The sequence below is a fragment of the Trachurus japonicus genome, chromosome 16 (genome assembly GCF_045865225.1).
Source record: "Trachurus japonicus isolate A0001 chromosome 16, Traja_1.0".
In the NCBI taxonomy this organism is placed as follows: domain Eukaryota; kingdom Metazoa; phylum Chordata; class Actinopteri; order Carangiformes; family Carangidae; genus Trachurus; species Trachurus japonicus.
The window spans coordinates 1507635-1534348 of record NC_140922.1 but is presented as its reverse complement, the minus strand read 5'-3'; the positions used below and the strand labels follow the sequence as shown (position 1 = coordinate 1534348).

General features: G+C 41.5%; 1 protein-coding gene across 13 annotated transcripts in view; it reads right to left on the bottom strand.

The window, feature by feature from the left end:
- The window catches only part of adgrb1a (adhesion G protein-coupled receptor B1a), a 226568-nt gene that overhangs the window by 29947 nt on the left and 169907 nt on the right, over positions 1-26714 (bottom strand). For all 13 annotated transcript variants that reach the window (XM_085803409.1, XM_085803415.1, XM_085803411.1 and 10 more), the window contains 6 exons: positions 22246-22372; positions 6914-7017; positions 2253-2355; positions 1281-1431; positions 1102-1171; positions 749-815 (listed from right to left, as the gene is read on the bottom strand). In XM_085803409.1, the coding sequence (XP_085659535.1) occupies positions 749-815; positions 1102-1171; positions 1281-1431; positions 2253-2355; positions 6914-7017; positions 22246-22372 (622 nt within the window). The remainder of the gene's footprint in view (positions 1-748; positions 816-1101; positions 1172-1280; positions 1432-2252; positions 2356-6913; positions 7018-22245; positions 22373-26714) is intronic.

The following is a 26714-nucleotide window of genomic DNA, read 5'->3' as shown; positions in this document are numbered from 1 at the left end:
AGGCAGTAAACAAGGAAAGTGAAGAAGCAGAGAAGATAAAGCAAAGAGGGAAAGAAATATATTTTTCCTTTTAGTTTACTCTTTTTCAGTTGGTTATTATATTTCTGAGGCGGTGTGATGACAGTGACGGAGCTCATCATTCACCTGCAGCCTTGTGAGTGTGCACCTGCTCCACTATCATCTACTACTAACGCTTTAACAAAGGTAAGCAGGCCTTTTATTCACAGGATGTTTATCTGAGGGACAGCAGCAGGAGCCTCAGTGTCCAACAGATACACACAACTGACATTGGGTCATGTTCAGCCTTATTGGGTAATGCGGTCTCCATTACAGTAGATGACCTGTCAAAGCTCTGAATGGCTGGTTGCCTGTCTTCTCAGCCAGTGAACAGCTACTTTCATTATTGTCACACTTTGGCTAAACACATCTGACATCTCCTGGAAACTCCTTCATCCAGTTGGCAGGATTTCACAAACACAGTGGCTGTTGACTCTGAAATTTGTATTTTGATGAGACGAGATTTCTTAATTCTTGTGATTAGTTTTTTTCTTTTTTGGATCTGGTTTCTTTTAGCAATTTAGTAATTACCAAGATTATTACTGTGCTTGTTAATACTATTAATTATAAATCCCTGCATAGACTGCATGCATTTTTGGTTGTGGAAACTGTATTTAGTCTAATTTGATTTGAATGTTGAGGTGTTAAAAGCAGAACATGAGTAACAGACTTAAGAGGATAAAGGAAATACCAAGACAACAGCTGCAGCTGGTCCAACAAATGCATAAAGAAGACCTCCTTCCAGAGACAGCCAGCAGCTACAAGAGAGGAGGGAGGAGGGAAACACAGGCAGAGAGAGACATGATTAGAGAAAGTGAAGATGATGGAGGAAAGAGTCAGAGTCAGAGAGAGGGGGGAGGAAGATGGAGGAGGGGCAGAATGAGGTGGAAGGTAGAGGAATGTAAGAACGGGGGGAAGTTAAAAGATAGATGAGACGGAGGAAGAGAGAGGTTAAATATGCTGCAAACACAAACCTACAAGCATGTGTAATATCCATGCATTAATACTTAAAGAGGGGGAGGGATACAATGTAGGCCTGCTTACTAGCTCGGCGTTCCGTATCCCTTCGCCTTGGTGAATCCGACCGAGATCGCGACCACTAGAGCGGGGAGACCTGGAGGAAGAGGGAGGACAGCAAACAAGAGGACATCAGCGCGGGACGCATTGACGGAGACCGTACAGTACGAGTATGACGTAACCAGCGGCAAAAACGGGAGGCCCACCCCAGCCCAGACACAGGAAACGTTTGCGTATGATGCGATTCCTGAGGCGGCCCGTCACCGCCATGTAGGACTGCCACGCCTCGGTCAGCACCCAGCAGAACGAGGACAGGAAGAAGAAGTGGAGGAAGGCGGCGATCAGGGTGCATAAGACCTGAGACAAGAGAACCAGAGGAGAAGACAGGAAAAAAATAAAAAATGAGGACACAATTCTCAATCAGTGTGTCGTCACTAGGGATGGGCGATACCACACTTTTGGGATTTGATACGATGCTTTTTCTTGCATTTTCATCGATACCGATACCGATACCGATACTAATACTGATAATTTCAATGTATTACAGTCAATTCATAGTAAAACTAAAATTAAAATAAATAACATAAATATGAATGAAATAAATTAAATATGAACAAATTGTGCACATTTTCACTTCACGTCAAAAATGTTTTAAAAAATACCGATCTTGGTAGAAAAAGGTAAAAAAAGATAAATAATAATCATTATGGGTCTCTGGGTGTGTGGTCTTGAGATGCTTGAACAAGTTACTAGTGTTGCTGCTGTGACACTCTTTTGTCACATACTTGGCACCTTGCCGTAACTTTGTCCACTTGTGAAAAATAGCACCACACCACACTTCGCTTTTTGTCTGCCATATGTACAGTATATGTCGCTTCTTTTGCTCTCCCGCATTTGTGCTGGCTGGCTGTCGGCTGAATTTGCATGGTTGATACTCAACCAATCATGTCTCAGGTTTCCAGCTCAATACGCCGCCAGGGAAACGGGTGTCTTAGCACATAGTAATTGAAGTAAGGCATCCAAAACAGCTGAAAGTTACCGGTGTGCATGCACCCCCAATTCTTATTTTGTTAATATCAATATTTGTTTAAGGAAATCGATGCCAAATGAGTAGCGTGTGAGTATCGATACGCCCATCCCTAGTCGTCACTGCGATCGCATACCTGAGGGGTTCTCACCTTATTTCGTGTCTGCGTCTGTCCAATGAGAATAAGAGCGTTGGAGGAGATGATGGAGAGGCAGAAGTTGATGAGGATGACTGAGCGCTCGGACCGGATGTACCTGCAGGACAGGGACAGAGATGCAACCACACCCACATTAACATGTTTCCTTTTAAAATGAAAATGATCTCCATCGCACTAACACACCTAAAAACACCTCATACATAAGCAGTCCCAGTATCCGTCACTCTCTTATAAAGTGTACAATACACAACACAGTGAAATAAGGATTGATATTATGGAATATTGCAAATCGTAGAAAACGCTGCAATACTCTGTTTAATCACACGCCTAGAAGCCTGGAGCTTTTTTCCTTTTTTTTTTGGTTTTGTTTTGTTCTTTTCATTTCATCTGCCTGGTCACTGGGTTCATATGGGCCAGTTTCCAACTGTATTATTGTTGCTGTTAGGAAAACCACATACTATTATTGTGTGGGGTCTTTCTCTCTCTCTTATTTCTTTAAATGCTCAGACTGATCTTGGTACTGGCAACTTTTCTCAGTAAATGCATGTATTTGGTTCACTTGGTTGGACGACACTTAAATCTACTTATTATCTTGTATTATCCTGATCGAGATGGTGATCCATGCTTTTATTAACTCTTGACTAGACTATTGTAATGCACTGTAGATTGGAGTCAAGCAGTCTTCACTCTCCACACTGCAAAAACTCAAAATCTTTCCAAGAATATTTGTCTTATTTCCTGTCAAAATGTCTCATTTCTAGTCAAAACGCATCTCTTTCCACTTAAAATAAGACTCATCACCTAAAAAATAACTTGTTTTTAGATCATTTTCACTTGTTTCAAACACATTTTCACTTGAAATACTGTAAGTAGAAAAATCTGCCAGTGAAAGCAAGTTCTTTTGTGTGCTTGTAATAAGAAAGAAAAACTTGCTCCACTATCAGATTATTTTAAGTGAAAATCTGCTTAAAACAAGTAAAAAGTGTCTAAAAACAAGCTACTTTTTATGTGTTGAGTCTTATTTTAAGTAGAATGAGTATTTGTTTTGACTGGAAATAAGACAAATAGGCTATTCTTGGTAAGATTTTGAGTTTTTGCAGTGCAGTCATATTCCCCCTGTCCTCTACTCCCTGTATTGGCTCCCAGTTCAGTTCAGGATTGTTTTTCAGCTTATAATGTTCATGGTCTTGCTCCGTCATATCTGACAGAGTGCTGGAAGTATCAACAGCACTGCAGAGCTCTCCGCTCATCGGATCAGCTCCTCTTAGATGTAGATGTGTCCATCCAGTTGTAAACATTGGGGCAATTGTGATTTCTCCGTGGCTGCTCCCAAATATTGGAACACCTTACCCCCTGTTTTATGTGTTATCAATGACCTGGCACTCTGCAAGTCCAAACTCAAGACCCATTTATTTAAAATGGCTTTTAACATGTAGTGATACTGTGACATTCTCCAGTTTCTCTGAATATGGTTTTAATGTTTGTTTTATTCTTGCTGATCCTCATTTTGTATCTTTTATCCCTTTAAAGCACCTTGATCATCACTCCAGATGTTGTAAAGTGCTATATAAATAGCTTTGATTGATTGAATGATTGATTGTTAAAACTGTTATTTTGAGTTCAATCATAACTGGCTGCAGGAGACACAGTGAGCTGTGATGTGTATCTGGAGCTGCTGCAGTTTACAGTCCTGTGAACTCAGGATGGTTTATGGAGCCTATTTCCTGCCAAAGCTGAACAAACAAAATAAAACAAAACATGTTTTACAAATGCCCATGAATCAGTAAGAAACATTGTGTGATTTGCAAAAAAAAAAAACCCCAAAAAAACACCATTACCAAACTAATGCATTGTGTTGTGCAGGTAGAAAACACAAAACAAACACACAACATGTTTGTTGTGGATGACTGACGACACATCATCCTCTTGTCCACAGTGGCTGTTCAATCTGCTCAAATTAACCCGTGTGCAAAACAAAAGGGGATTGTTTGTCTGGTTTTTGTTTGCATTTGCTGAATAACAGGAGGTTTGTAAACATATTCTGGTTTGACTTTTGGCTCCATAATGTTTTCAGATGTCATCTGTGAGCCGGGCCGACAGATCAGAGCTCTGATGACTGTACAGTGTCTGACTGTAGACATTCTGCTTCGTTCCGTGTGTCCCTGCCGGGAACGTAACACCAGCCAACAGCTGTCTGCAGACATCAGCCTGACGTCTCGTCAGCACAAACAGCTCCCATGAATTAGTGAGCAGACTTTTCACTTTCTGTCCCGTCTGTGCTCAGACTGATTATTAAAGACGATGTCGTGGGTTTCTGCACATGGAGGTCTGGAAATACAGATGTGGTGCGAGCAGGGAAACAGAAACACTGGGAGAGACCCAATTACAGACACTGAGACAGAGCTACAGCAGCTGAGTGGTTTAATAAACAGTCAACAAAAGGCTGCTGAGATGCTGAGATAGTCGCGGGTCAAAACTAGAAGAGGCCATCCTTTTAAGGGATATTCCGGCGTAAATATAACCCATGGTCTAACACACTGTGACACCGACGAAGACCCCCCATCGAGAGATTAAGTTTGCCAACCTAGCTTCTCTAGTTGTAGCTAGACCACCAGCAAATCGCCATCAAAAAGCCACTCATAGCCACAAACAATGCTCAGAACAGCACCAAACTTCAGCAACAGTACAAATAGTGTCCCAGCCCATAATAGGAGGCATCAAACACCTGCTAGCTTTGCCTGAAAAGAGACGAAAACACAACTCACCCACTCTCCTCCAGCCGCTTGCTAGTTGCGGGGAAGCCCTGACCGAGTGAAGTAGAAAAGTAGCCTAAAGGAGTCCAGAGATGCTTAGCTCCAAAAATGCAGCAGCTTTGATGACTGTGATGGTTTGAGCAACTCAACTAATTTATTGTTAGAAACAGAGAGGAACACTGATGCACTCGGTAATAGACTCGTCAGGACTTCCCCACAACTAGCGAGCGGCTGGAGGAGAGTGGGTGAGTTGTGTTTTTGTCTCTTTTCAGGCAAAGATAGCAGGTGTTTGATGCCTCGTATTATGGGCGGGGACCCTATTTGTATTGTTGCTGAAGTTTGGTGCTGTTCTGAGTATAGTAAGTTGCTACAACTAGAGAAGCTAGCGGTCGGCAAACTTGATCTCGGGGGGGGGGGTGATAAGGGATGTTGCCGTTAAAAAAAAAAAAAAGATTGTTTATTTAGTGGAAGCCCGGCTTTACAGGGGGGTACGGAGTAACGGCCCAGAGTAGCTATAGTGTTAAAAGACTACGACAAACGGAATACCTATACAGCACAAAGTAATGCTTTATTACAGTTTGTCCAATGAACGACTCATGGCGGTTATAGGTATATAGCGTCCTCCGGCGGTGCTAGTGTTAAGTGTGAGCCAGTTGTGATGAGCTCACGGTTCTCTCTGGGATGGAATGGAGTGGGAGCCAGGGAACGGCTGAATTTACATTTTAAAGACGGAACTCTGAGTCAACTCTGCTCTTGGTACTTGAGAAATCAAGAAAATAGATTTCCTGTTTATTATTGTGACATAAAAGTTCTCCAGTACAATTTATATCACCAACTGGGTCTTGATTAAGATGAACTGTAGGTCTGTGAATGATGATATCAGCTTTTTATGCTCTAATATGTGTAATACATTCTTGTTGCTGGTGTGTGTGTGTATAACAAACTGCACTGTATTTTACAACTATGTTATGTTTTGCCTGTGACCTGCCAGAGAAGTGCAGATTTGAATTAGCTTTAAGCTTAACTCTGGTATAATGCATCAAATGGTAACATTCATGTTAAATATCGCACATGGTCCATGTATAAATCAAGAAAATAGATCTCACTGAGTGTGTGTGAGTGTGGTAAGATTGAGAAGGATGTATATCAGCTGTATTTTCAACAACCAGGTTCCAATGTGCAGCGTCATCAGAGTCTTGGACATTTTCTAGCCAAGTTTGGGTCAGATTGGGCAGCAAACATCAGAGTTACAACTACTCCTCGTTTGTGAGACACTCAAACAAAGCCTCAACAATAAATATTTCTCCACAGTTTGAGGTGGCTGTGGTCAACCTGCTTAAATGACATTACCTCTTCTTATCAGACATTTCAAGTTTGAGGCAGTTTGGAGGATATGTGCTGTTTTTTTCATGGTAACACCTTGCTGCACCATGGGCAAACTCACAATTTCCACAGGAAAGCATCCAGGGGTGTGTATTGGTCATGATACGATATATTGTGATACTATAAGCAAAACAATATATTGCTTCCTCCCCCCCTTTTTTGACTGCTAACCTGTGAGCATGTGATGAGCCACAGATCTGAACTCTCACAAGATCTCATTGGTGCAGAGGAGTCAGTGGCCGAATGAGTTTGAAATGCAACCAAAATAAATTATACAGTGCTTTTGAACATGGATACAGTATTGTATCAATATTTTTCTTACACCCCTAAACGCATCATCAAGGACTTCATTATTCAAGTGTGAGGTAAGTGTGGTCAACCCTCTTGCAGAAGGACATCTAAGTGTAAAACGTGACATTTCCTGTTGCTGTTCAGTCCTCAGCTCCTCATTATTCTCCAGCTCAGCAGGTCCAGTTCTCAGCAGCAGCATGAAACCTTAAAGTTCTGAAGGTATCTCACCTCCAGACAGACACGTAGATGATGATGAGCAGCAGCAGCGTCAGTGAAGAGACTCCGCAGCCGACGATGAGCGTCACTGACGGGAGCTGTGTCTTATCCATGTTCTGAAACAGAAGACACAGGAGAGAGGAGTGTTAACGGTTACGCCTCCAAACATCATGCACCTCAGCCTGTGTGATTACTGACAGCAGACACACTGTTTTTTTTTTGGTGTTCTGACTTTCAGCGGTGTGACGCCTCTGATGGCTGATTTTATATTAACACTGGTATGAATTTTTAAAACGTACAGCATCCTGCGAGAGACGGAGACACAGACACAACTTTGAACACTTGAAAGCGCAGCGCTCTGACAAACATGTAGCCACAGCTTTACAATACTCACAGGACTTTGATCTGTCACTGCTGGGCTCTGCAGCATGCTGAAAAATGTTCAGTTTAAATTTTCAGTTGGGAGGAGAGGGGGGGGGGGGTTCTACGGCTTGTTGCAGATTTTATCGCTGCGTCGTGTGACCGGCTACAGTGTGGTGTGTGTAGTAGTGTGTGTGCAGCGTTTGCTCCTGGCTGCACAGATTTATCTCCATAAGCACATGACAGGCATCAGAATGTGGCCACAGGCCTCTTCTCTGAAAATGAATACATGCAGTTCAGCTCAGGTTTAACCCTTAAAGGGATAGTTCAACATTTTGGCAAATTTGCCATAATCCCATTCAGGTTCATTACCTTTAATTTTTGGTGCAAGCTGTTCGATCAGCGGGGCAGAGACGTGAGCTGCTCAGCGAACACAATGGAGGTGCATGGTACTTTCACCTTTCCCTCATCAAACTCATCAAATACACAATCCAACAACTCCAAACCCCTCTCGTTGACAACCTCTGACCTGCACATTTACCACACTATGAGATAATAATGGAACGTTATGAGAAAGAGTTGTTTTCAAGGCAAATGCAAAGCCGGAACTACATTCCAGACCTGGCTGCTGTATTGTCTTCATATATACTTTATTATTTCATAGCGTGGCGAATGTGAAGGTCATAACTTCTTCACAAGAGCATTTTGGCATTCTTGGATTGTACATGGGATGAGTTTTGAGAGAAAGGCGAAAGTAACGATTAATGAGCAGCTCGTGTCTCTGCCCCGCTGATCTAAAAACAGCTTGCACCGACAATAGGCGAATTTGCCAAAATGTTGAACTATCCCTTTAATTAACAGCTAAGCTCAACCGCAGTTGAGCTCTTCGTTCTACTGTGACAGACAGTGCCGACTGATGCTCATCTCAATTTAGAAACCACTCTGCACATTGGTTGAGTGAAGCAGGATGAACTGATCCCAGCTGGCCAATACAGTGTGCTCACTGTCTAACTTTCAATAATCAATTTGCTTGCTAGTGTTTTAGTGGTAAACCTGCAGGCTAATGGTTTTGATGCGGTCAGGAGTGTATGTAAAGCCTTTAACCAATCACATCAGCCAGAGTGCAACAGTTATCAGCATCATTTCACTGTGTAACAAGATACTGTCATACAAAGAGACTTTTATTTAAATTATATTATGAATGTCTTTAAAATGGTTAATAACTGCATTATTAAATACACCCATTCATAAAGGGGCATCCCCAGATGTTACATGAACGGTTGGAATGAATAGCAGCATCAATACATGTATTGATGTTTTGCTATGAAGTTGATCTGCCTCACTAAGTGTATCCCAGGACAAAACAACACGTGTGCTCTGTGTCGCACCGCCGGCCTCACTCATCATGTTGTGATGCCACTGATGTCTTTTCTCTTCACTTGACATTGATAAGAATAATATTCTTTATTTATATAACACTGTTCAAAACAGTGTTACAATGTGCTGAACGACCATGTGTTAAATGTCTCCCTCAATTTCTGCTGTTGCTGCTTTAAGCAAATTTAACTTGGTTGAAATTGCTTCAAAAGAAACGAATTAAACAAACAAGTGATGTTCCAGGAAATAGAAGCATCATACTGTGCATCTATAAGATTTCATAACATCAAGATATCTATCATGTATCAAGGCATGGCTTCAAAGCATTCTGATAATATTTATAGGCCTTTCTAGCCCTGCCCTGGTTTTTAACTTCAATAACACAGACAGGGCCGGATCTACTAAGATAAGGGGCGCTGAATTGCGTGCTCCTAGTAATATTTTGTGTGTTTGGTTAGCGCACGTAAAATGATCTACTAAGAGTAGATTTAAATTAGTGTTTTGTGCGTGGTAATCGTTTCTGCCATGGAGAGTGTGGACAGAGAGCTGGATGGAGACAAACTGAAAATCATTGCAGAATGAAAATTTGATCAGATGGATTAATAGAGAGGCAAATAAACATATTGTAGAGCTACAGCAGAAGAAACGAGGGAGATTAAACTGCTACAGTTTGCTGGAATGACGTGACGTGAGGGAAATGCAGAGATACAGAGCTTTTGCCCTGGAAGGTATTAATTTAGTATCCGCAGCCATTTGTGGCAAAGCTGTGCCAGTTAAGACCTGCCTTTCAAACGTGCTAAATAAAGACACAAAAAATGCCACCGCAATCTGTTTCAGGTTTGGTAAATCACATTGCGTGTGCTAAATAAATCTGTTTGCATCTACTCCTCCAAATATTTTGCGCGTTCTGGCAGAAACGCCCATATTTACATATTCATTAAGGCAAACACGCTAAATGGATTGCACGTGCTATTTTACCCGTTTGAGAGACGCAATCCTCGGTGCGTCCGGTTAGTAGATCAGCTTTGCGCGTGCAGTCAAGTTTGCACATGTTTTTATACACGCAATCATTAAGTAGATCCGGCCCACTGTGTAGAAAATGGACGTTTCCCCAATTCAGCTTGAGAACCTGATGATTTGACTGGAGTCAGTACGTTGACTGGCTGTGTGGAGGAGCATTGTTTCAGTTTAGAACTGTATGTGTGTTTTTGACAGCAGTGCACTGGGCGGATACGCACACACACACACACACACACACACACACACACACACACACACAGTGTACATGCAAATATGTGGAATCTGTGGGTGGAGGGTGGTAATGGACAGGCTGGCTGCTGCTGTGGTTACAGACCAAGGTGACTTCAAGGTGATTCATGAATCTACCACAATACCTCAAATCAGCAAAACACACTCTGTCTCTTTTTCTCTCTCACACACACACACACACACCAAGCTTCCTGAGCTGAACATGCAACAACAATGTAACAGGACTGACTTGCTGTCTCTTCCTGAGAACTGACACCCAAACACCACCAGCCCCTCCCCCCTGCTACAGCAGACATTGTCTCGGTTGCCACGGCAACGCTGTATCATGGCATCAGGAGCTGCAGCAGGGAGCATGGGTGTTGTTGTGTAAGGCTGTGTGTGTTTATGTCTGTGCTGCTTGTTGTTGTTGTTGTTGTATTTTTTTCCCCATTTGCCAGCACTGAAATACAGGCAGAATGATTCAATGGTATTTATTCCTCCACCTGTTTATCTCCACACACACACAGAAAGAGAGAAATTCACAGAGCTTCACAGTAGGCCTAATAAGATTTTAAAGCCTCTTCAGATCTAATAAACAAACAATCACAGAAAATGTCAGTTCTGCAAAAACAGAAGGAATGTTAGAGAAATAAAAGATGAGGTGACATCACTGCCCTCAGAGCTCTTTGATACAAACAACACAACAGCTCTGCATCAGAGGCACAGCAGGGCTCCAGCCACAGGTCATGGACTTATACTGTATGTGCAGTCAGATCTGCCAATGCAAAAATCTTAGAAAAGCTCATGTGTTCAGAGTGTTAACCACCACACAGCACCATGAAGGAGGGAACTGACTCCTATACATAATAATATGGAGCGGTTTGATTGTACATGCTAGATATTTTTAGTAATTTGCATCATAATTCGCTTTTCTAAAGAAATTAACTGGAGGAATATGTTCCATAATCATAATACACACGTATTTGATATCAATAATCATCGCTAATTTTTTTTGAAATATTTGTAGGGGATTTTATGTTATAGGCGGAGTGATACAGTGCATGGCTCAGCCTGTCTTGTGGAGGAACACTGAGTGAGTTGGTTAGTTCAAGATAAACTCCTTTTTTTTCAACCAGTCGATGCACTGTAAAAAAAAAAAAAAAAAAAGATATAGGGTAACCTCAAACTGGTGTATTATTTTGAGATGGGACTTTTTGTAGGCAGAGAAAATATTTGGCAGTGGCCAGGAGCTCGGTGACGGAGCATGCCTGGGCCGGCTTTCATGATTGGCTGTAAGGAAGCAATGACTTCAGTATCAAGCAACATGATAGGCTTATGAGACAGGAAGGCAAACGCTTGTTCACAGGTCTTTTTCTATCGAACTTCTTATCAACCGTGTCTATCGTTAGATATATATCATTATCCTGTTATCAGCCAGCCCTAGATTCTAGGTTGGTGGACAGACTCACTGCTCTGGATGTGTAAGCTACTACATCTAACCCTAACCCTAACCCTAGACATATAAAAACAATTTTCACAATTAAAGTGACCAAAATGATCACAGTTCAGATACAGTAATAATAACAGTTAATATTTCAGTGTTGCATAAACATCTACAGGCAGAAAGTTTGCTTGCTGCAGAGTCTGACTGTTATCAGCTTCACTCACAGCTTTTATAAGCATCTGAACTTGTGCTGCAACGTAATAAAGTGGAACACAATCAGAACACTGTTGCAGCAAGTGAGCCGTCACTGTTTGACTTAAGCCGGTGCATATTCTCATTTGCCCAGGTCATAGTATTTCAAAGGAGGTTAAATCGAAAGCAACTGGACTTAGTTATTTGTTATTATAGTTATTATTACAAATAACTAAGTCCAGTTGCTTTCGATTTAACCTCCTTTGAAACACTGTTTGACTTAACAAAGCTACATGTCTGCTTCCACATTTAACAACACAGCAACAGTCAAGCCTCACTCAAGACAAACTGCTCATGTCACTACAAACAGTTGAACTGCACAAAGCACCAAGCATGCCTACACATTCCTGCAGCTCATTCATTATTCCCTTTACATATTTTTCCAACTGCAACAGTAACTGACTTCAACCTGCTCAGAGAGAAGAATACAGTTGCAATTTTGAGGATAAAATCACAATATACTGTATTAAGAAAAATATAGAGAGGGAAAAAATGAAACATGTCAAATTTGGTGAGATAAAAAGGGTAAAGGATGAATGAAGAATCAACTTATTTCTGAAACTTACACTGAAGAAAGAAGAACTTGACAAGATGCTTTATGATCCTCATTTGAAAGCTCATGGTATTCCCCCTTAAAATAAAAGCTGAAATTGCAACTTTATTCTCATTATAATATGACCCTATTCCTTAAATGTGGCCCCAACACTCCAAATCATGACCAGCTTCTATAAAAGAACACACATAGAAAACACCAAAATGCTAATATGCTCACAGTGAGCTAGCGTGTTGATGTTTAGTTGGTAGATTTGTTCCTACGTTCATCATTAGGGCAAAACACCCCATTTACACAGGTATAAACGGGGTGTTTGAGTTAAGACAGGGCTTAACATGTGTTTCATCCAGATTGTATCTGGATACAATTTGACCGGATAGCATCCAAACACATATTTGTGTGGGTAAATTTAAAAAGAAAAAAGAAAACTAATAGAATATTTTCGCCTGCGTATTTGTATGTGGATACAGGACGCATTACCGTTTACACCTGTGTTCAATGTGGTCACAATACGTCCCTGACCACCTTCAGAGGTAGTTTGGCTGATCGGATCACAATCCGTCCTCAATGTGTCTTGGGTATTGCAATCTGATCACTGAAAACACACTCTGTATTTCTTTAATTGTGTATCCCAATTCTATACAATAGCGTGTACATTATACATTTATGTATACAATTTAGTGCAATATTTAGACACACATCTGCATGTGCAATCATGTGCCATGGGCATAGTGCAATTTAATTCAACCCTGCACTTTATTGGGGCATCGTGCAATTCAATTCAATCTTGCACTCGTCACTTTAGCACATAGCACTTTAATCAGCACTCAAGCACTTTGTAACTTTTCTGTAATCTTTTGCTCCCCTTTCTTTTTGGCCAGTTAACTGTTGGTCTATGTATGTGTTGTTAATGTTATAAATGTTTTCGTGTATGTTGTCAAGTGTTATCATAACGCATTGTTTTATGTCATAGTCCTGCCAATGGGACTGGAGATGGAAATTAGCCATTGGCTACAAGCCCACATTTAATGTTCATTAACATGTACTGTTCCCATTAAAAATTAAAAATTAAAAAATCTGAATCTGAAATCTGACATCTGACATGTTAGTGCCAAAGATGTCAAGTCTGAGGGTCAAATCCTGAATCAATTAATGTGAAAATCCAACAGTGGAGCTCATGTGGTGCTGGGAGGGTCAGGATCATCGGAGTTCATCATCTGTTCATCTTATTCAACCAAATAGATGGAGAAGCCTGACAAAATAACTAAGGCCACACTGCTACTACAGTTGTTGTGGTTGAAAACCTTATCCAGCCCCGATGCTGTTGGTGTAAAGGTGAGGTGAGGGGACGGTCTACAGAGGTAAGTGGGTGGACATGAGGGGACCACAACATTAGACGGCCCCCTCAACCAACCCTGCTAGAGCTAATTGGCTGAGTTGGTATGGCCTGTCTTGTCTCCAGGTTTGATGTGTGTGCTGGGACTAAGTTAATTAAATCCTTCTGATTATTCTGCACTGCAGCAAGTTTCTTCTGGAAAAGCAAGGAGGAGGGAGGGATCTGGGGCTGACAAACTTTTACTTCCTCCTCAGCCAATGACACAGCTCGGCAGGAAGTCTCACGCAGTGTCCAAATGAGCACTAGCAGGAAAATATAGTGTCCAGACTGCATTATTCCACCTGAGTAGAGACAGAGCCTCCCCGTCTACCACCGCTGAGCAGCAGCCAGGATGGCTTCACCTCCACAAAGCTGTTAGATGGAGCTGCTGCCAATATTAACAGCCCACAGATATGACTGAGTTGCACTAGTATCAGCTACACTGATGCAAATCAAAGAAAAGTCACTTGTAAATCTAAAAATATCAAATAAAGTAAGAAAGATAAACGATAATGAAAGGACAATTGATTGACTGATTGATTAATCAATCGACAACTTTACTGATTCAAATGTTTTGGTTTCAGAACAAAACAATGTGTAGACATCATCATCCTAAACTCTGGCATTTTATCCCCTCTATTTTCAGACGTGAAATAATCAGCATAGTATATAGTATGTATAATAATAGAATACACCAGATTCATCAATAACAACCATACTTGTTTTTCAAGCTTAACACATGGAGCCAACGTGTTCAGAATGAGCCACAAATTTCACATCCTGTTTTATTCAGAGCCAACATGGTGGCATGTTCTACTTTCTGCTGCTGCAAAAGTCAATAGATATTTTATTTGTGTTTTATATGTGATTTTTGAGTTATTCTTGCTTTTTGATTCTATATTTCTATGTTTGCGTCTCTCTTTGCTGCTGTGGACGTTTTACTTTTGTATCTATTCTTCATGCTTACTGAGGTGAGATTCCTTATAAGCCTCTCTGGGTTTTTAAAAATCTCACCTGTACAATCAGCTTGCTGTATGTTAGTTATTTTTCTTGCTTGTATACATGATTGTCAAAAAAAGGAGAGACAGGGTATAGCTGTATCTCCTGAAGTAGCTGCACTCATCCTCACTAGTTCCTCTTGACATCAACTCCCAACAGTTTTAACTGCAGGGGTGACGACGTCTCCGTCATTCTGGAGGAGCTAACTGTAATTCAAGACCTCCATTATGCCAAATCAAATGCTCTTGCTGTTGTAACCTTGTGTGTCTTTATTGACATTTGGCACATAATTAAAGTAACTTTGTACTTTTCAGCTGTTGCAGTGATATTTTATCATTCTTAGGCAAATGATTTTAAGATTCAATTAGGTCAGTTACATGAGGGATCATGTAGGGAATCAACTCTCAGTAGATTTAACTTAAGCAGATGAGAGAAAATGAAGTGATAACATTAACATACTAATAAATATTAATAATTAAAACTTCAGTATGCAATAAGGTAGTACAGTATGTATTGGTAAAACTTAAAACTTAATAATACATTATTTTTTAAGTTTTCATCACAACTCGTATTAATTGCAGGGACAATTGCAATTGTACACTCACACACTCAATTGCTATCTTTATGTTGCCAGCACCACTCGGCTGAAATAGTAGTTAAAACTCAAAATAATCCAGGCAACTAGTTCACTAAATATTTTAAGTTATTACAGTGTGAGATGTACAATGACATACAAGTTTCTTGTTTCTTACTTTACCTATAACTACCTTTGCTGTTCCTCATTCATAGTCAAATCTGCAGTTGCTCCCTGTTGGCACGTGTGTGTGTTAGCTGATGGAAGTGTAGCAGTGTAGATGTTGCCTCGATTCCCTCAACATGGAACCTGACGAAACTTCTTCATAATGAAACAAAGAGTTTATGTTTAAAAGTATTTAGGTAACAAAACTGACATAACTTCTATTCTGCAGAGAATCAGGCTTTGCATTTGAATTTCACACAGTGTTGTGCTGTATATCCTCATGTATTCATGCATATTTGATCCCACTGGACCTCTTTTTTTCACATTTCAGCAGAGCTGCACGAGGCAGTGGCAGTTGTCTATCTTAATAAGACTACTGGAACTATTTTTAGCTCCAGTTAAAAAAAAAGAAAAAAAGGGGAAATACAAACATATCCATGCCGGAATCTGAGTGCTGACACTCCAGTGACCTGAAACGCTGCACTCCTTAATTATTTGTTTTTCCTACAATGTGGGCTAATTGGCCAAAAAACCTTGCCACTGCATCTACGGGCTCCTGCAGCACATCCAAATAGAGAAAAAGGCTTATGCCTTCTTACACAACCCAAAATGATACAAGCACAAGCATATTCATTCATCCTCTTTCACTTCAACACACACAGGTCTAGCAGTAAACTGGGCCCAGGCTTTAGGGGGTGGGGGGTGTGTGCGGGAAGGATGGGGATAGCTGTGGAGGGCTGCCTTTGACTGCAGTGTATTTTTCTCTGTTTTTCCTTCTAAAAGCCTGCAGCACAGTTGGACTGAGCAAAATGGACACGAGAGGTGGCAGCGAGACAGTAAATGATGTAGTAAGCACTGGGAGAGAGGGAGAGTTAAAATCTAACGCAGCCCCAGAGCAGGAGAAATGGTGTGATGAAATGACAAGAGGGATAAAGAATAGGAAGATGGGAGGAAGAGAGAGGAAAGCAAAGGGGGGGAAGACGGAGAGGAGGAGAAGAGGTCGGGGTGTTTGTCATGCTGGGGCTGTAGGAGGCTAGCTGCAGACGGAGCGGCTGGGCCATTTAGAAGCTACTGTTTGTTGCAGTAGGCGTAATTAGCATGGCAGCCATGGCTGTCTCACAAAATAATAGAAGGTGGGGGAAGGGATGGCAGTATGACGAGGAGGAGGGGGTGTGTGGGGGGTCCTTTTTTTTTTTTTTTTTCTTTCCATTTTTGGCAAAAGCAGCCGTAACAATTTAGCTTCCCTCAGGGTGTGCAGAGCTTCCAGGCTGCTGCAGAGCTGTGAACGGGCTGTCGTCCACACAGGTGGAAGCTACGCGCTGCAAGGAGAGCAGCAAACTGAGGAGGAGCCATCACTGCTTCACTTCTGATTAGCCGGTTTTCATATTTCACAGATGCAGCAGCCATGCCAGCAGCTCCGAGGCTCTTCATATAGGGGCAGGGCTTTAAGATGAAAGCTAAGGCTAGCATGGTCGGCAGTATAGCTACTCCTTACAAGTAGCAACAATGTTCATCTTACAGAGTAGTGAGTAGGCTATGTACAGTGACCTATATCTAACCTTGTGTCACTGTGCAGTAACTACCGGACAGATTAAATAACTGTTGTTGCTGCTGCCATGTTTTTTTTTGTTTGTTTGTTTGAAACAGATGAAACAAAGCCAGTCACTGAGCTTTAAAGGGATATTTCAACATTTTGGCAAATTTCCATAATCATTAGAGTGTTAGCAGTAGGTTTGTTACCTTTGATTGTTGGCGCAAGCTGTTTTTAGATCGGTGGGGCAGAGCTGCACAGTACTTCCACGTTTCCCTCATCAAATTAAATACACAATCCAATAACTCAAAAAATGTTAAAAACAAGGAGCGCTTCGTGGACTCCTTTCTCAAATCTAGAATAATAATGTATGTAACATTACGACACATAAAGCAAACACTCAGAACTACTTGCACTTTTGAAATCACTCCGCCCAGCAGCCGTGTCTGGAATGTAGTTCCATCTTCGCATTTGCCTCGAAAACAACACAACTTGTCCACAAGAGTGTTTTGGAGTTGTTGGATTGTGTATTTGATGAGTTTGTTGAGGGAAAGCTGGAAATACCATTAGCCTCTGTAGCGTTAGATGAGCAGCTCACGTCTCTGCCCCGCCGATCTCAAAACAGCTTGCACCAACAATTAAAGGTAACAAACCTACTCCTAAAACTATAGGGATTATGGCAATGGGCCATTTTGTCAAAATGTTGAAATATCCCTTTAAATGTGATTCTCAATTTTGTCTTAATCCTCGCAGAGAGCCATGGCTAGCTGTAGGGGCAGGGCTTTAAGATGAAAGCTAAAGCTATAGCACGGTCGGCAGTATAGCTACTCCTCACAAGTAGCAGCAATGTTCATCATCGTACAGTAGTTTAGCATGTTAGCATGTAAACATTGGCCAACAATAGCAACAAGTTGTTGCGTTTCATCCTCAGCGTGGATACGTAACCACTGCATTCACTCAAAACCACAACTATCACCTTGCAGGCTTCCTCCTCAGTGACCATCAGTGCTTGTGCAAAATTGTGTAGCAATCCGTCTAAGTCGTTTTTCAAGGTTAGTAATAATGATTGAATGAATGACTTGTAGGGGGCCGCAGATAAAAGGTTTGGGGGGGGCAAACTATGTCATTAGGATGAATTATTTTAACACCCTCAATAATAAATAACCAGGCTTCCCAATATTCTGTCCAATAGCTGTCCAGATATTCTGCTTGAAACACAAATATCTATCTGATGGTGAACGTTGAGGAGGATTCATCCCCTAGTGATGATGAAGGTCAAACAGAACCAGCAAAACTGGTATGGATCCATGGAGCCGCATGATGGTACAGAAAGGCCAGTGTTCAGACCTGACTAGAAGTTCTCTATCCTCATACATCGGGGTGTGATGAGATCTCGTGCCACGGGATCTCGCGAGATTAAAACGTTACGATAATTTTCGTATATAAGTGAAAAGCTGTATGAAAAAAAAAAGAGTTGTACGTGTCGTGTCGTTCTCGTGAACCCAGTATAGTGTATCATCTCGTCTCATGAGCTGAGTGTATCGTCACACCCCTACTCATACAGCATACTTTGGTTTAATTCAACCAGAAATCAACAATTTATCATCTACACAAAATACCATGCAGGCCTTTTTCAAGCAGATATGTCACAGTGAGTGTGAACAGCTTTGCAAATGTCAGAATTAGATGTTAGCTATTGTTGCCGCTGGTTGTGTGTGGATATTTCCCCCTGCTCACTGATAACTGGAAGGTTAATAGATAGGGACACCCTGAGTGATGGATCAATGTTGATCAATATAATTTCCTATAACAAATATGCAATCAGTAGATGGGAGTTCATGTTCCTCGTCAACAATCCACTTCAAACCAATTACATGTGCATAACACTACTGTAGTACAGCCCTGCCTCACACCTGCACCATCACACAACAGTCCACCAAAGCAAAACAAGACGTCGACCGTGTGGAATTTTTATAAAGTGTGTGAGACTGTTATGTTATGCATTGCTATTGGCTGTGGAACAGATCATGTAAATAACTTTTAAGTTGAGTTTTTAAGTACTGATGTCTGACCAGCAGCCTGACTCTCAAACATATTGTTAAAAAAGCCCAGAGAGAAGAGCAGAAATCCTCACCACATGGTTAACATTTTCCATTGAAAGGCTTTGCTTTTATCAACTAATTAATAACTAAATAATAAAGAAATAATGTCATTTCTTTCTCATACTGGTGAACAACGTGCTTTAGCCTAAAAGAAAATCAGCAGCTGTATTTTGTTTGTTATCAAACACATCAGAAAACAGAAGTTGTTGGTTCTGTCCACACTGAAATATTTAAAATAAATACCATCTCTGCCCAAATGGGGGTTTCAGTTCTATATCAGACATCATCTCTGTTCATACTAACACCTGAAACACACTCAGCATGTGTGCCCTGGTGTAAACAGGAAGCAGTTGTAGTCTAAAAGTTGTAGCCTAAAAATGCAGAATAACTGATGAATGGCTGCAGACAGCAAAGGTAGTAACACTTGTAAGTCACGGGGCAACTCTGACTCATTGAAACCCACCTGTATTCTGGGAATTCACCCTTTTCTTTTCTTTCAAACTGTGAAATGGGAAGATTCGACAAAGGACAAAACAAAGTGAGCTTCATAAAGTCTCAGACACAACCCAGGGCTCCAGACTAACTTTTCTTTACTAGGACAGTGGCCCCTAACTTAAAATTTTAGGAGCGCAAGCAGAAACTTTAGGGGTGTAAGTCAACTTGCACAGCAAATATTCACATTTCCTTTTAATTTATGATGACACACATTGGCCTGCCACCTGCAATGACAGATACCGGATTCTTTGAGTCGCCCCTTCACATTTCACCAGTGCTAAAAAATACCACAGCATATTTACTGGTTGGACATCTCAAATTTTAGGGGCAAAATGCCCCCATTAAGGGGCAGTTTGGAGCCCTGCAACCAGACCAGGTTTAGTGCTCAAAATGAAATGTAAAAACAATCATTTTTTGTATCATGGAGCTCCTTACTACAGCCAGGCACAGTGAGTGTGTACAGTGACCTATATCAAACCTTGTGTGTGTCACTGTGCAGTAACTATGCTGCAGAGACCGGACATATGGAATAACTGTTGTTGCTGCTGCTTTGTGTTTTTTATTTTTGGTTTGAAACAGATGAAACAAAGCCAGTCACTGAACTTTAAATGGATATTCCAACATTTTTGGAAAATTTGCCCATTTCCATAATCCCTAGTGTGTTAGCAGTAGGTTTGTTTGACCTTTGATTGTCGGTGCAAGCTGTTTATAGATTGGTGGGGCAGAGCTGCACGTTTCCCTCATCAAACTAAATACACAATCCAACAACTCTAAAACACTTACACGAGTCAAAAAATGTTCAAAACAAGTAGCACTTCATGGACTCCTTTCTCAAATCTAGAATAATAATGTATGTAACATTACGACACATTAAGCAAATACTCAGAACTACTTGCACTTTTGAAATCACTCCACCCAGCAGCCGTGTCTGGAATGTAGTTCTGTCTTCGCATTTGCTTCGAAAACAACTCTGTCTCGTAACATTCTGTTATTATCTCATAGCGTGGTGAATGTGCAGGTCACAACTTGTCCACCACAGTGTTTTGGAGTTGTTGGATTGTGTATTTGATGGGTTTGTTTAAGGAAAGCAGGAAATACCATATGCCTCCATAGCCTTAAATGAGCAGCTCACGTCTCTGCCCCGCCAATCTCAAAACAGCTTGCACCAACAATTAAAGGTAACAAACCTACTCCTAAAACTATGGGAATTATGGCAATGGGGTGAATTTGCCAAAATATTGAAATATCCCTTTAAATGTGATTCTCAATTTTGTCTTAAACCTCACAGAGAGCCAGGGCTAGCTGTCCCCTCACACCTTCTATGCTAGGCTAAACACAGCATGTCCTGACTGCTTCACACTTGATTATTGCCTATGATGCTGAACCACTTGTTTAAACTGTCCAGCTGTCTGTCAGTCACCTCATCCACTGATCAACACATATTTCAGCACAAAGGAAGACAGAGAGAGACAGAGAGAGAGAGAGAGAGAGCACAAAGCACATCAAACACAGCACTGCAGCCTTTCAGCGCTGACGCCTGCCGCTGCTCAAGCCATCAAACCACAAAGCACCTTCACTTACATGCTCGTCTGTTTCACTCAGAACCCTCAACTGTGTCTCCGACAAACAGAATCACACGAGCTTGACTCGAGGGCGAGAAAGCCAAAAACTGTCTGCATCAGTGTAATCCACAGCTCCCCCCCCCACCACCACCACCACAACCACCACCAACGGCCTAGCCCTCCTCTCCTAGGCCACGCAGGCAGGCAGGCAGCAGGATGAACAGCACACTGCCTCCTATGTCTTTAAGAAAACCTTGGTGCTGTTACCAGGGCAACTAGTGAACAAATTGCTTCCGAGGCAATTTCCAGTCTAATAATAACTAATCGCGCTGAATGAAAATTCCCTACAAAGACACTGCCCTTTCCCCAAAGAAACTGGGGCATGTTTGAGTCACTGGGATTCTGCTTTAAAAAAAAAATCCCATTATCACACATACATACACACACACACACGCGCACACACACACACACAGAGGCCATGTCCAGCTGCAGCCATGATGGAGGGGAAGTGTGTTTTCTGTGTAGCTTTGCTCCCAAATCTTATTAAAAATGTGTCTTTTCTTTGATTCACCATTGTACTGCCATGGCATGGACCGTGTCCTTTTTATAGGCTACACACTGGGCCTGGTAACCATGGCGACACCAGTGACAGTGTAATATGTTAAAATATGCTAATACGAACATCAGTTGTTGGTGTTCACGTGAAATCAAGAAAGTGAGGGCAAGGGGGTGTGGGGAAGGGAGGGGGGAGGAGGGGGGTTTGGTTACATGCAGGTGATCATCATCTTAAATCTCAGAAGCTCCACTCACCATCTCATGTATGGGCATCAGCAGCTGAATGCACAGGGCTATGACAGAGCTGTCCTTGTAGTGCAACCTGACCCCCCCACACCCCCATACCCACCCCCCAACCCACAGTAAGGAACATGTGCATACATGAAATATATGAGTGGAATGAAATAATTGGGATCATATAAGAATAAGCCTTTTGCAGCATGGCTCTGGCATGTCCAGACCAAGAGGGAGGGAGGAGAGGGGGGGGAGGATCTGTTGATATGTAATGACAATGACGCCCTTTGGAAGGGAGAAGAAAACACACACACACACACACACACACACACACACACACACACACACACACACACACACACACACACACACACACACACACACACACACACAGCTGATGCATTCACACAAAAACCTCACAAAAACAACACACCGTCTCCAATACCTTAAACAACACACCGTCTCGACGCTGCTACCGCCAGCCAAGTGCCAAGTGAAGGGAGGGATGTCGGACTTACCATTCCGGGGTTTAGCCGTGCTAAAATGGCGAAGGTGGATAGTCTGTCACACACGCATTTGGTTCTGAATGAGTCGACTAGCACGGTTTTGCAGCTCCTGGCAGACCAGGATCCCAGCAGAGAGGAGCTGCACGGGAGAAAAACACACACACACACACACACAGAGGGAGACACGCGCGCGCATACACATACGCGCGGACACAGGCACGCACACACACACGGAGACAGAGACAGAGAGAGGGAGAGAGAGAAGCGATGCGGTGAATATAGACACAGTCCAGGCAAAAGAAATAAGAAAAGCGGTTCAAATCCCACCGCGTTCCACCGGCTGTTAATCCACTTCACATCTCCGCCGGTCAGACGGAGGCGCAGAGAGCGGAGCGGAGCGGAGCGGAGCGGCGTAGTGAGCAGCGCTGCAGCTTTCTGCCTGGACACATTACAGCCTACCGACACCCTGTTAGCTCCAACACTAATATACTGCATTTTTTATTATCTCTATAAAACTATTATTATTATTATGACTATATTTATTATTAATAATAATATTATACTAGGCTAGTATCTGTATTGATATTAGTGGTATCATTATCAAATATTAATGATGGTAATAGTGTGCTAATTACAGTAATCTAATCACTATATCCAATCTATTAAATTATTACCCACAATTATCGTGATTTATTTATATATTTGTTTAGTTTAATGTCTTAATTTCTAAATAATGATAGTACCGTAATAGCAACCTATCGTAAGTGGGTTTTTTTCTGGTGCGGCTCATTCTGATGCTGGGAGACATGGTAACCTGACCCAGTGATTAACAGCATTTTGTTCCGGTTCTTTCTCTGTTCTAACAAGTCAAACTGTCTGAGAGAGAGGAGTCACTCGCACTGGAGGAACTATGAGGGCATATATAATCAAAAACTGGACTTTCTCAAGTCTCACTGAATTGAAGAATTCTGAATTGAGGGTAGTTAAAAAAAAAAGACAGTAATCTAATTTAGAGTCTATATAGTTTCAATTTCTTTCTGTTTGTCATTTCAAATTTCTTTTGAACATCGTTTTTTTTTTGCCTTGTGGCTTCTGCAGTTTTTTAAATCACAAATAGTTTGATATTTATGTAACATATAACAATTTCCTCAATAAAATAGTTAAGCAATAATATACTGAGTTGTGCCACAGTTCACAATGGTTCAGGCATTAAAGTTATTTTGGTAAGAGTTATGAAACTTTTTTTTTTTTCAGTTTAGGCTATAAATGTGCAACCATGATGTGTCTGAAATCACAGTACCAGATCACATCCTTCCACTGACCTTAACAAAGTGCTGCATACCAAAATACCAAAACATAACCATTAAGAAAGTTTAATAAGACTGCACTTGCGTAAATCTGTCCACTATGAAAAGTTTATTTAAATGTTCAGGAATCTCAGCATGACATTTCTTTCAGTTTAACAAACTGAAACCAGCACATGTGACCTCAGTAGTTTACATGTTATTTACCTGCATGGGCAGAAACTGACATGAGATCAGGTTGGTGGACAGGAGACATAATAACCAACCAAGCAAAACTTTCCAAAATCCACATCATTCATTAAAGTTCCACTTTGTACACAGAAAGTATTTGGTTCAAAAGAGTTTTCGATGTTTAGTTGGACGGGTGCATTGTGACATATTGTTGTAGGTTTGGGTAATTTGACATCTCCGGCAATTAGAGAGCACAACTCAATTTGGCTGTGCTGCTGACACAGACCGGCCATACATCAGTCTGCCTCGGTGCACGGAGGAATTAGGCAAACTAGTCAAAATGATGAAAAAGTAGCCAAGTGTTATGGCAGCAGACAGCAACAAGCCACAGACTCCAATTCCCTTTGCGCAAGTTCACAACCACTTGATTGACTTGAATTAGCATCGACTTGATTGAGCAGCAGGCGCGTTTTGACTCAAACTTGCTCTGCGGCATTGGAAGCTAAATTCATTTGTCAGCCACTGACAATAGCAAGCACTTTAAGTGTCACTCATCACAAAGCTGAGAGAAATCTATAGAGTGAATTCAAGCCTCATACTAATCAAATAAAGGAGAGAGAAAAAAAGCAATGAGCCAGTATTTTATGTAAATCGTTGTTATATGGGTCCAAGCTCATAGAACTCAAATTTTCTCAAACAGTGACTGGCTTCATGTGAGTGTGACAGGTCCTTCAGTGACAATATGTCTGGGAATATTCTGCAGTGACTATCATGCAATCCACCTGATGGTAATGGTGCATCCTTCACACAGGACTTATTGGTGCCGGTCCAACTCCATCATGACTGCCAGAGACTGACAGCTGGGGAGCATCAACAGACATGTCTAACTCGAGGCTTTTCCTTCTGCTCCTCTGCCTGCACACTTTAGATTCTGCTGAGATGATCAGAAAGATCTGCATTTCCAAAAAAGCACTGGAACTCCTACAAATGATTGTAACTGGAGCCACTTAGAGATCAGAGCTTCTACACAGTAACATGAACAACATCATGCAGCCAGCAAGCTGAAAGCTTACTGCAGTTTGACTTGTGTTCTCATGTTGAACATAGTGTATAAAAATGAATCTTTGTAATGCTTCCTCTGAAAGGAGCTAAGCTAATTTTACCATTGCTACATGGTTGATATTAGCAATAACAGCTTGTTTTACTCTACAAGGTCTGAAAATGGATAATTTCATTGGAAGTATCATGTCATTTTGCACTTTCATCAAGTTAATTCCAGTTAAAGGGATAGTTTTTTTGTGTGTTTTTTTTTAAGCAGGGTTGTCTGAAGTACAATGGCCCATGAGTGAATCTCTAAATAATACAGCAGTTTAGGTGTACGCTATATACACATTTTTTACAATGTATCATCTGGTTGGAAAAAAGCAGTTTATCTGGAACTAACCAACTCACTCAGTATTCCTCCACACAGGCAGGCTGCGTGATGTGCTGTATCACTCCGCCTCTTACACACACCATTAAGAGTCTGACCCAAACAGCTGATAGGCGGAGTGATACAGCTGGTGTATTATTTTGAGGTGGGAAAATACTGTGATAGTTTTTGGGTGTTTATCTGCTGTATCTGTCCAGCTGTGAGCTATGAGCTGGTATGGCTAACCTGGGAGAGAGCAGAGAGCTGTCTACTGCAGATATTATACTGAGGGGCCAATTGTACCTCACACAACCCCACTTAGTTCACCCAAAATTCAAATTGCACTCATTATCTACTCACCCTCATGTCGACTAAGGGCTGGGAGAAGTTTCAGAGTCCTCCATGGCTTCTCTGAGTTACAGGGGGTCTCGGCGTAGCAGTGCATGTCCATATAACAGTTGCAAATGGATACCAACTGTCTTCGTAACAAAAGGACACACCAAAAAACATCCAAATACCTCCATGCTGAAAAAAACGAACCATCCCTATAAATGCTTAGTCAGTATAACAAAGAGTCTTACAGACATCAGTTGAATAGAAAAGATGTGCAACAAGCCAAGATTCAGACACATAATTCAATGTGACGACTTCAGTTTCATTTTCAAAAGTTGATATCAATAATAAAAAATATGCAATAATAAATTCTGGTTTCAAAGTTCTTTCAAGGAAACTTTCCTGAAGTTATTGAAATCTAATTAACATTAGAGCACTGTCTGCTGATATTTAGTATTCTGGAAAGAGATGGTAAGAGAAACACAAAACAACTCTGACAATATGTCTGCTTGAAAACATTCCATCTCAACATTAGACACAATCAACCTGTGGCCGAGCGGAGACACGACTGGATCAGGATGCAGCCGCCTGCACTGACCGATACTCCAAACACAACCCCTCACAAACAAATGAGGATCTAAACTGTCAGAGCAAGACGGATTCAGTTCAAACCAACTCCTCCAGGCTATCTCAGGCCCAAGACTAAAATTACCATGGTAACAATCAATGACATCTCCACTGATGCGTAACACAGAGCAACAACAAACAGGTAAACATGGCTTTTATTCTGTAGTTTGCTAACATGGAGACAGTAAAGAAAGAGTGTAATTTACCCAGAATCCATTTCACCACAGTACAGTTTAATTGTCAAGAACTAAACTGCTTGGAGCACTGGACTCTCTAAAGCTTCTCTGAACACCATTTGTTATCTGAGCCACTGTCAAAGCAAAAGCAGCTTCAGGACAACTTCAATGGTCCTTGTCATAGACCCATCGAGTGTGTGGAGAGCGATGTCACTTCACTGTTGAGTTGAGGCCGCCGTGAAAGTCACGCTGTTCATTCAGCACCTGTCAGTCAGTCACACCTGTAGACAAGTGTCTGTTTCTATTTGGCTTTTGGTTTAACCCTGAAAGCAGCACAGCCATGAAGGTGATGCTGCAGAAAGCTAAGACACTACAGGTGAATAGGGTGAACATTTTAAATAACACATATCACCATGAAACTTCCCAAGTTTATCACTTACATTAAGACAAATATTTTTT